This window comes from Onychostruthus taczanowskii, unplaced genomic scaffold (assembly GCF_017590055.1).
Source record: "Onychostruthus taczanowskii isolate IOZ18803 unplaced genomic scaffold, ASM1759005v1 scaffold64, whole genome shotgun sequence".
Lineage (NCBI taxonomy): Eukaryota > Metazoa > Chordata > Aves > Passeriformes > Passeridae > Onychostruthus > Onychostruthus taczanowskii.
The window spans coordinates 3223454-3234171 of record NW_024504122.1 but is presented as its reverse complement, the minus strand read 5'-3'; the positions used below and the strand labels follow the sequence as shown (position 1 = coordinate 3234171).

At 62.5% G+C, this 10718-nt stretch overlaps 2 protein-coding genes across 3 annotated transcripts; one reads left to right on the top strand and one right to left on the bottom strand.

Moving 5' to 3' along the window:
• Positions 1–2264: 2264 nt before the first annotated feature.
• Positions 2265–3264, bottom strand: LOC121344409. Its single transcript, XM_041420335.1, has 2 exons — positions 2558–3264; positions 2265–2511 (listed from the first exon to the last, which is right to left on the bottom strand). The coding sequence occupies exons 1-2, from the start codon at positions 3262–3264 to the stop codon at positions 2265–2267; spliced, it is 954 nt and encodes a 317-aa protein (XP_041276269.1).
• Positions 3265–3764: 500 nt separating this feature from the next.
• TESC (tescalcin) lies at positions 3765–10266 on the top strand. 2 transcript variants are annotated; one of them, XM_041420349.1, is made up of 8 exons: positions 3765–4039; positions 7613–7682; positions 8734–8814; positions 9100–9161; positions 9243–9304; positions 9369–9476; positions 9858–9905; positions 9987–10266. In XM_041420349.1, exons 1-8 carry the CDS (start codon positions 3982–3984, stop codon positions 10062–10064), a joined length of 567 nt encoding a protein of 188 aa, XP_041276283.1. In that variant the 5' UTR covers positions 3765–3981; the 3' UTR covers positions 10065–10266. The 2 variants fall into 2 exon arrangements, with proteins under 2 accessions (XP_041276283.1, XP_041276282.1); XM_041420348.1 differs by having other exon boundaries at positions 3771–4039; positions 9022–9161.
• The last annotated feature ends 452 nt before the right edge of the window (positions 10267–10718 follow it).

The following is a 10718-nucleotide window of genomic DNA, read 5'->3' as shown; positions in this document are numbered from 1 at the left end:
AGGTATTTATGCAATACAGTGGAGTGATGACTGGAACCTGGCCATCCCTGGAGTCAGCCAAACCATTATGGAAGCAAGATGTTAATTCCTGCAGCTTGAGGCCTTCTTCCTTCTTGCCAAAAGAAAACTGATTCTAGGGGGGCGTAGACTTGGCTGCCTACAAGGGAAGAGCTTTAGCAGCTCAAGGCACATGACTTTTAACCTTGACTTAAAGGCCCAGACAGAAGCGCTGCAGAAGAGGTTTTCCTCTGGGCTCAGGGGCTGTGGGGTGCAGAGTGACACAGTGTTTGTGCATATCTTTGTGGTTTCTGAAGCAATGTGTGTAGAGTAGCTGCAGCTCGTGTCTCCTGTCACTGTCCACTTGCAACACAGTAATTCTCTCTGAGCTGACAATTAGGGCCCTGTAGAGGTAGGTGGATGCTCTTTAGTCTCTCACGCACTACAGGTATCTCCACATGGAATCACAGCCCTCCTCTCCAGCAATGCCTGCCCTGCATGTCACCTCCTGCAACCCTGAGCACTGGTTTGCTGTGGAAATAAATGCTGAGAGCCCAGCACTTTGGTGGTGGTGGTCTGCAGGGATCTGGGGCTCCAGGAGGAGCAGCCTGTGGGGAGAGAGTGAGGAATGCTGAGGGGGCTCTGCTCCAAGCACTCTGTCTTTAAAGAGCCAGAATCCCAGAATGGTTTGGGCTGGAAAGGACCTTAAAGCTCCTCTTGTTCCATGGGCAGGGACACCTTCACTATCCCAGCTCTGTCCTGACAGGAACCTGGAGGGAGGAGGAGTTCCCATGCTGAAGCAGGGTAGGGAATCCTCAGGCAAAGAATCTGAAATTCCATCTCTTGTTCTTGAGGGCTGGAGTAGACCCCAAAGCTCCAACCCATTGTGAAAGCAGATCCCAGAAGATTCCTGGCAGGGATGCGAGGTTGGGAATGGGGGTGGTGTGTCCCAAGGTGGCTGAGAAGGAGCAGAGCAGGGCTTGGGCTCTCCATTCCCGGCTGCCAGCAAGGTTCTGGAGTTTTGTGCTCCCTTCTGTTGCCACCTGGGCCTCCCTCCAGTGCACCCAGGGAATTCCAGAGCTCACAGGAGCCCTCAGCACGAGGAGCTGCCTGAGCTGCAGCCGAGCCACAGGAGCCAGCAGAAAGCACCCAGAGTTTCCCTGAGAACTGGCCAGTGCTTGCCAACCCACCTGGAGAGCTGCTGGGGGTTCAGGGTCCAGAGCAGCCAGCAGGGCCCTTTCTGTCCCTCCTGGGGCCACGCTGTGCTCGTAGCCTGAGAGGAGCCTGGCCCAGGAGGAAGTGTGGGAGCACAGAGTGCTGTGGCCTGGGATGCAGAAGGGTTGGGTACTTGGGGCAGCCCTGGAACTAAATCCTCATCCTTCTGGCAGGAGTTTTTGGAGGAACTGTGACCTCAGGCAGCTCTGCCTGCTCTGGTGCTGCCCATATCCACACCTGGGCTGTGGGTGTTGGGTCACCCAGAGCACCAACACAGCCATGGAGGTGCCAAATTTGGAAAGACTGGGCTGCTTCAGTGTGTTTTCCACACAGCCTCAGCCCAGGGGCCAAGTGAGATTTTGGGGTTTGACACAAACCCAAAGGGAATAGTGAGTTCCCTTGGTCTCCCATGAGGGACAGGTGTCCCCACTGCCTCCAGTGCTACTTGCCCTGGTGGAGTCTTTGGTCTTGGGGAGGAGAAACTCCCCTGTGAGCACCTGCTGCTGTGGGAGGCCTCAGCCCAGCATCCAGGGTGGCCAGGAGAGCTGGAAACCCCCAGGATACATCCAGGGGAGCCAGGAGAGATGGAAACCCCCAGGATACATCCAGGGTGACCAGGGAAAGCTGGAAACCCCCAGGACAGCTCTGTGTCCGTGCTGGAACAGCCTCTTGGAATGCACCTGGCTTCCCACAGGCTGCACATCCACAGTCCAGCACTGTGGGAACACCTCTGTGGGATGGTGGGGTGACATTTGGGGTTTGCCTGTGCCCCTCCCCTTCTAGCACTGTCACCTTTTCCCCAAGGGGACATCAGTGGATCCCAAAAGCTCCTTGTGTCTGTGGTGATGTCTGGGTCCGTGGTGTCCGTGTTAAAGGTGGTGCTGACGCTGTCCATGGGGATTTGTCCTGTCCTGTCTGTGTGGAGCTCTCCCTGTGTGGCTTTCTGGAGAAGGTGGAATTGCCTCCCCTCTCTCCCACCAGGTGCAAAGCCAGACCAGGTCTCTCCTGTGCAGTGCCACAGTCCTTGGGAGCAGGGGGTGAATTCCCTGCAGTTAATGCCCTGCTCTCCCTTCCCTTGCCATGTCACAGCCACCCATCCTGGGGACAGAACAGCCCCGGTGCTGGCATGTGAAAATCCCGGGGGTGAAGGAAAAAATCCAGAATGGGGGAAGAGGAGGCTGGGAAGGGGCAGGAAGTGAGGAGTGCTCACTGTCTGGGTGGTGAGGAAAAGCCAGGGCTGGTTCCAGGCTTTGCCACTGGGTGCTGGCACTCAGGGGAGTTCCGGGCAGTGCCATTCCCGGGCAGTGCCATTCCTGGGCAGTGCCATTCCCAGGCACTGTCCTGGGGGCAGCAGCATCCCCGGGAGGTTTCTCCACCCTTGGAGGCTGAGGTCTGGGTGTGCTGCTGCTCCGGGCCAGGCTGAGGAGCTGCTGGTGCCCTCCTGCAGCCAAGGGGCAGGAAGGGACAGCTCCTGGATCCTTGGGGAAGCTCTTCCAACCCCTTTGGAGCCATCCTGACACGGAGGGACACAGGGCAGCCTGACACAGCCGAGGGCAGGCAGTGAGACCTCTGACAAACCATGGTAGCTTGTCTCCAATCTTTGCAGGAAAACTGAGCCCCAGGAGCATCCAGACCAGCCAGCCCTGCCTGGGGCCAGGGAGAGCTGTGACCTCTGGGGCAGGAGGATGAGAGGAGGAAAGGGCTGCTCTGGGCTGGAGAAGGGTCCCTGGGATCTCCTGGTCCCTTCCAGGCCACCTCCACCTGCACACCAGCTGGCTCCAGGTACTGTCCTGAGCCACTCTGGGCATCTCCAGGGATATCCCAGCTCTGAGGGCCCTGCCTGCCTCCCTGCTGGCTCTTCCCCCGTGGGGGACACGGGGACTGTTGGCAGGGACAGAGTGCTTTGTGTATTTCCCACCTCCTGCCCTCCGCCTCCTCGGCTGGGCAAAATTCCACATTGGATGGAAAGCTGCTGGCCCAGGAATGGAGGGTGAGGAGCCCTGAGCCCCAGGGCCCCTGACACTGACATCTGAGGTTGCAAGATGGGGACATCTCTCCTTTCTCCGTTTTTATTTATAAACAGGTATTTTCCTGGACAGCTGGAGGCTGGAAATGATTTCATTCCTTTCCTGTTTATATTTGGCTTTAAACAAATAAACAACACTGACTTGCTACCTACTGCCGGTGTGCTGTGCTCTTTGAGCTGCTCCCACACCTCTGCCTGCACTCCTGGAAGGGCTCTGCTCTTCCCTGTGCCCGTGGGAGGGTGACGTGTCCCTGCCAGTGCCAGTCTGGCACCCGCGAGATGGGGACAGAACCCCCCGCCCTGCCAAAGCTGCCTCCTGGGGAAAGCTGCCTCCGTTATGGGGTCCCGGGTCTCTGGGCGTCCCCCTTTGTCCCTGCCCGCCCGGGGGGCACAGCCCGGGCGGTGCCAAGCTGGGGCAGCCGAGGGTTCGGGAGGAGCTGCCGCGGGGAGACCCCGGCCGCGTTCCCGCCCCGGGATACCCGGGACAGCTCCGTGCCCTTCTCGGGGGCCGCTCCAGAGCCTCCAGCGGGGCACAGCCGGGGGCTCCCGGTGCCTGCAGCCGCTGCCGGGGCTGTCCCCGCTCCCCGAGGGTCCCACCCCCGCGGGCCCTGCGCTGCCTCTGGGCGGGGGCGCGCAGGGACCCGGGGCCGCCGCGCCGCCGCCGCCTCCCCGCCGCGCCCGCCCTTAAAAGCGGCGGCGGCTCCGGTGCAGCGCCCGCGGCGGCGCTCCCGGCACGGCCCGGGATGGGCTCCGCGCACTCCGTGCCCGCCGAGATGCGGGAGCTGGCGGACAGGACGGGCTGTGAGTACCGGGGACCCGCGGGCACCGCGGCCGCGCTGCCGCCGCCCCAGCTCGTCCCACCCTCCCCCGGAGCCCCCGGCCCCGCCGCCGGAGGGGACACCGGGGGTCCGGCCCCGCAGGGGACGCATCACCCGCGGGGGTGCGGGACGTGTCACCGGGGAGGGGGGGCTGTGCGGGACATGTCACCCGCGGGAGGGGAGGTGCAGGAGGTGCCAGCCGGGAAGGGAGGGGGGACGCACAGGGAATGTCACCTGGGTGGCCGCGGGGCTGCGGGAGGTGACGCTCGGGCGGGGCAGGGGATGCAGGACATGTGGTGTGACCCGCGGGGAGGATGAGGGAATGTCACTCGGGAGGGTGCAGAGGTGTCACCTGGGCTGGGGAGAGCAGGATGTGACACCGGGGGATGGAGCGGGGGAGGGGACAGGGGATAAGAGAGGAGGGGGTAGGACTGTCACCAGAGGGTGGCAGCATGTCACCCGGGGTGTGCAGCCGTGTCCCCGCTGCCACCACGCCACGAGCCAGGGCGTCGAGCGGCCACACGTGCGAGCCCCAGGCGGGCTCTGCCCACCCGCGCCACCGAGCAGGACGCTGTCCCCGCAGGGCTGCTCTGCCCCGGAGCCACCGGGCCGCGACACCCCCGGGGCTGCTTTGGGATCGAGGGACCAGCAGGGAAAGGGGCAGGGACACGGCCCAGGGCTCCCTGCAGGGAGGGACGGGGTGGCCGTATCCGTCCTGGGAAGTGTCACCGTTCCCGGACACGGCAGCTCCGGGCACGGGGACCGGGAGCTCCCGCCTGGATCCTCCAGCTGCGGCCGCGCTGAGCGCTGCGGTGGAGGGAGGGCTGGGGGGCGGCTGTGCCCACGGCCAAAGGGTCTGTGGGGGCCGAGAGGGTCCGGTGACTGTCCCCAGTGCTGCTGCTGCTCCTGGGGTCACATCTCCCTTCTTCTCCCTTCATCCCCTCTTCCTCTCCTCTCCTCCCCCAGGGAGGGCTGAGCCCCCCGCACCCCACTGAGTCCCCCAGGCAGACTCAGGAGCTTGGGGAGCCCGCGGGGTGCCAGCCTAGCAGCCCAGGGTGGGAGGAGGATTTCGGGGAGCCCTCTGGCCCGGGGTCCCTGCAGCAGCATCTCGGGCACAGGTGGCACCTGCTCGTGGGAGGCTCCTCCCCGGTGCCCCGTGGATCAACCCCAGGGCAGGGTTTGCGAGGGCAACACCCAAAAATCTCGTGGAAACCAGAGGAGGGAGGGCAGGGGGAGCCCATAACTCCCAGCATGTCCGGGGTGCCCATCCTGTGCTGGTATTCACAGAGCTCCCCTGTGCTGTGGCTGCTGCCAGAATCCCGGGGATTCAGGGGATTTACAGCCTTGCTGCTGGAACCGGCCTCGCCAGGGCACTGCAGCCACCCTCGGTGCCGTGGGAGGGGCAGGGACCGGGCAGAGCCTCCTGGAGGTGCCCACGGCTCGTTCCTTTGCCTTTCCCCCATGGAGGGACCCCCTGCTCGGGGCCACTTCCCCTCCCTCCCTGCTTGTGCTCCATCCCAAGCTGCTGCAGTGTCTGTCCAGGGTGAGGTGGCTGTTCCCGGGATGCTGTGACCATCCCTGCAGCCAGGCTGCTCCCACGGGAGGCCTGAGCCCCCCAGTGCCCCTGAGCCCCCCCCCAGTGCCCCTGAGCCCCCCCAGTGCCCCTTTCCCTTCGCTCAAGCAGCACAACCATGCAAGGCTGGGAGCAGCAAGCCCGGCTGCCTGTGGTTTAAATCCCATTTTCCCCCCACTGGCAGAGGCTGCCGTGCTTGGACACAGGCCTGCAGCATCAGGATGCTTCTCAGAGACACGAGCAGCCTCTGCTGCCCTTGAGCCAGCCCTTCCTCCAGCAAAGCTTTTGCCTTTTCTGCAGATTTTCCCTTTTTTCTCTGGAAAGCAGCTGAGCTCTGCCACCTTTACAGGCAGAGCGATGCTGGGAGAGCTGCCCCGAGAGGAGCACCTGGGATGGGGAAAGAGGCAGGAAAAGCCTCATCCAGCCTTTCAGGGCCAGCCCAACCATGAGCACCCAGCCACTGACCCCAGCTCTTTGTCCTCTTGGTGCCTCGGACGTTTTTCTGAGAGATCAAAGCTTTTTGGTGTGCACCCAAGCCCCAGATGCTGAGGCTTGGTGGCCCAGCTGCTCCCATGGTGACGGCGGTGGCGTCACGCAGAGGGTGAAAGGTCACTGCTGCAGGGCCAAAATTGGAAAGGAAAGTCCAGGGAAAGTTTCCATGGGACAGCAGCAGAGCAGCAGCCAGGAGGGACTGGGGGAGGAAACGTCCAGTGGATGGATCAGGGGGGCCTGGGCACCATCACCTGGGAGCCAGCGGGGCCGAGGGGGGTAAGGGGTTTGAAGGGCATCCTGGGGACACCCGGGCAGGCTCAGGGCTCCTGCTCCCTCCAGCCCAGAAGGGCTCCCAGGCTGTTAACAGAGGCTCTGGAGGCCCAGCCCCGCTGATCAATGCAGCTGCTATTTCCAGGCTGTGGAGCAGCACTGGGGAAAGCAAAGGACATTATTTAAACATCATAAAAGGCAGCGAGGGAGGCAGCTCAGCCCAGCTCTGACCCTGCTGCCTTGCTGCAATTAACCCTTTGCAACCCTTAATGTGGTTTTCCATCTCTCCATGGTGCCAGGAGTGGCTGATTCCCAGCTGGGGCAGCCCTGCCCCGTGCCCGGCCCCAGCCGGGGCTGCAGGAGCCTGTGGGCACAGCTGGAGCCCAGACAGACCCCCCAGATCCCAGAGACACAGCTCCAAAGCACTTCCCTGGCTCCTGGGAACGGCCCCTGACAATATTTGCACAAGAGTCAGGCTCTGGGGGTTAGAGCTTGGTTACAGCCCCAGGAGAACAGCAGGGGAAGATGAAGTCACCTGTGCTGGGGGATCAGGGCACTGGGGAGGTGCAGCTGGGCCCCAGCACTCAGGGCACTCAAAGGAGCTGCTGGTCCCCCCTTGCAGCCCTGCCTGGGATGGGGTTGGTGCATCCCTGGGGCAGTGCCCACCCCGTGGCTTGTGGCTCACCCTGGGCAGTGGCAGCAATTTAAAGGCAGGTGTTGATTTTGGGGGCTGCTGTGCCCCCTCTGTGTCCTTTCCTCTCCCTTGGCTGCTGTCAGGATTTCTGATCCCAGAGTTATTTCCTGCAGCAGCCATGGCTGTGGACATGGAGGAGCCTCCTGGCTCCAGGCAGAGCTGTCCTGGGGCACAGAGGAGCTGCCTGGGCACAGCTCTGCCCACGGTGCCAGTGACCCCAAAAGAAATGCCAAGCCTGTTCCAGTGGGCTGGCACCAAGGATCCTGAGCTGGGGGTGGGATCCCACTGTGCCGGGCCAGGGAATTCCCTGCAGGGAATAACGCAGCCCTTGGCACCGTCCCTGCAGCCGGCAGCGGTCACAGGGACACGGAGGGACCGTGCAGGGCGGCAGGAGCCACCACCGGGAGAGGGTGACATGGCTGTGCCCAGGACCCTGCCCCGCTGCTGGGGCGTGGGGACGGGCACAGGGGGGTGTCCCAGGGGTCCCCCGGGGCTCAGCCCCTGCCACCTCTCTCCTTTCCCTGCAGTCACCTCTGAGCAGATCGAGCACCTGCACCGGCGCTTCAAGCAGCTGAGCCAGGACCAGCTGACGATCCGGTACGGAGCCGGCCCGGGACAATGCCGGCCCGGGACAATGCCGGCCCGGGACAGTGCCAGCCCGGGACAGTGCCGGCCCGGGACAGTGCCGGCCCGGGACAGTGCCGGCCCCAATTCAATCCCGGCCCAAATTCAATCCCAGCCCAAATTCAATCCCAGCCCCCACTTCAATCCCAGCCCCATGACAATCCCAGCCCCATGACAATCCCAGATCCAGGGCAATTCCAGCCCAAGTACAATTCCAGTTCCACTGCAATCCCGGCCCGGTTACAATCCCAGCCCTGCTGCAATTCCAGCCCCACGCAATTCCAGCCTCAGGGTAATTCCAGCCCCTCTGTAATTCCAGCCTCACATCCAGGCCACCCCCAGCATCTCCCCCCTTCCCTGGGCTGCCCAAGGTGCCACTCCAGGGCTGGGATTCTGAGTGTCCCTCCCTGAGCCATCCCTGAGCCAGCTCCTGCAGCGTGGCCTTGCAAATATTCCGAGGAAAAACACACAGTGACACAGTGGCCTGGGAGCAGGAGCACTCCTGACAAACATCTCATCCTCCCCAGCTTTAAAATCCGTTCTGGGGAGGGAAGGGGGGTTGTAGGTGCTCCTGCCCCTCTCCTCGGGGGCTGCACAGGGAAGTGGGAGAGCTCTGAGCTCCCGCTGCTCCCCAGGGTTATTCCTTGGCTCATTTGCTTTATAAATCCCAGGGATCAGATGCCCAGCACAAGCTCAGCGTGAAGCTGAGGGGAGGGTGGACAGCAGGATCTCCTTGCTGTGCCCTGCTGAGCCCTGCTTGAGGCCTTTTTTCTGGGAAAACTCCAAAATCCGTGGCAGGTGGAGCCATGCAAAGGGTCCAGGGTCATCCCAAGAGCTTCCCCAAGACCCATTCTAGTGGGACAAAATCCCTGAGCATGGACTTGCTCTCAGTCTGAACAGAAGAAAAAAGGGGTTTTAGCCAAAATCCCTTTGTTTTTCTGTGCTTGGTAAGGAAGGGTTGGGTCTCTCGGGGGGTCTCGGGGCTTTCCCCCCTCCCCACCGGCTCTCTCTGTGCCCTTTGCAGCAAGGAGAACTTTGACAGCATTCCCGACCTGGAGTTCAACCCCATCCGTGGGAAAATCGTCCACGCCTTTTTTGACAAGCGGTGAGCACTCCCCGCACCCAGGGAGGGAGGATTTATCATCTGGAAATGGGGTGGGGCTGGGCAAGGACCTTCCCCCTAAAGGCTGGGGTGGAACCAGGTGGAAAATGAGACATTTCGGGTGAATCTCATGGACAAAGCAGTCCTGGAGCCTTGCCGGGGGTGGGGTATGCTGGGGGTTCCCATCACCGAGGGCTCCGGCACCCGCAGGAACCTGCGGCAGGAGTCGGATGGGCTGGCGGACGAGATCAACTTCGAGGACTTCCTGACCATCATGTCCTACTTCAGACCCATCGAGATGAACATGGACGAGGAGCAGCTCGACCGCTTCCGCAAGGAGAAGCTGAAATGTGAGGCTTCCCCAGGCGGAGCCGGGCTGCGGGCTGTGGGAAGGGGCTGCCCTGACCCTGCCCCCCCCTCCTGTCCCCCAGTCCTGTTCCACATGTACGACTCGGACCACGACGGGAAGATCACGCTGCAGGAGTACAGAAATGTAACGTGGCTCCCCCCTGCCCCGTGCCCCCGTCCCAGGCCTGGCCTGACCCTCTGCCTTGCAGGTGGTGGAGGAGCTGCTGTCAGGGAACCCCCACCTGGAGAAGGAGTCGGCTCGATCCATCGCCGACGGGGCCATGATGGAGGCAGCCAGCATCTGTGTGGGACAAATGGTGGGAGCCTGTGCTGGCAGCTGCTTCCTGCTCTGGGGGGCTCTGGTGGCATCAAAATGGGGCTGGAAGGTGTCCCTGCTTCCCAGGGCGTCTCCCTGTGCCACAGCTGCTTTGGTGGAGGTGTTTTTTGCAGGCAGCAGGTTCCAGGGTGATGTTTGCTCATGAGAGGGATCAGCAAACAGCATCCCATAAGCCCATCCTTACTGCTTATGGAAAGGGCTGCTCCTCGCAGCCGGGGGGTTTGGGGATGTATTTGGGGCTGGCCATGGGGCACAGGGCAGGAACCCATGGGAGATGTGTCCCCCAGCCCCAGGGGACACCCCTGGGCCACCCCTCCCCATCCCCCCGGGGCAGCTGCGATGTTTCCTCTCCCTGCGGCAGGGCCCGGACCAGGTGTACGAGGGCATCACCTTCGAGGACTTCCTTAAGGTCAGTGACGCCCCCGTGTCCCCAGGAGCAGGGACAGGGCTGGGGTGTGGCCCTGGCCCCCTCAGCCCCGGCCCCTGGCAGATGTGGCAGGGCATCGACATCGAGACCAAGATGCACGTCCGCTTCCTCAACGTGGACACCATCGCCCACTGCTACTGAGAGGGGCAGCAGCAGCAGCAGGAAGAGGAGGAGGAAGAGGAGGAGGAAGAGGAGGAGGAAGAGGACCCAGCAGCATCTCCGTGTCCTGGCACCCGGCTCCCAGCTCATGGCTCTGCCCCGCCCGTGTGCCTGTCCCACGCTGGAGCTGCTCTCTAGAAACATCAGAGGCTTTTATCTGTAATAAAAGATATTTCTCTTTTTAGTCCTCGCTGAGAAACACTCCATCCATCCATCCATCCATCCATCCATCCATCCATCCATCCATCCTTCCATTCATCCATCACTCTGTGGTGGAGTGTTTCCCTGGGCAGAAAGCCTCCACAAATCCTGGCTGCCCCATAAATCTGGTTTTTTAGCCTCTGCCAGGTGCTGCTGTGGGGAAGGAGCCTGATCCCAGGCCGTGGGAGAGGCAGGAACGGGGATGCAGAGGGGCAGGAGGGAAGGCAGCCCCCTCAGCCCCTGCAGGGACAGCCACGTCCCACTCTGCATCCTGCAGGGAAGGTGGTGGCAGCGACACAAGGAATATTCCCAGTTTAATCCCAAAGCAGAGGCAGGCGGGAGGAGCCCCGGCAGGCAGCAGGGACACGGGACGTGGGCTCCTGGCAACCAGGTGGCTCCTGCCCCCACATGTTCCCGCTGCACAAGGCACCGGGG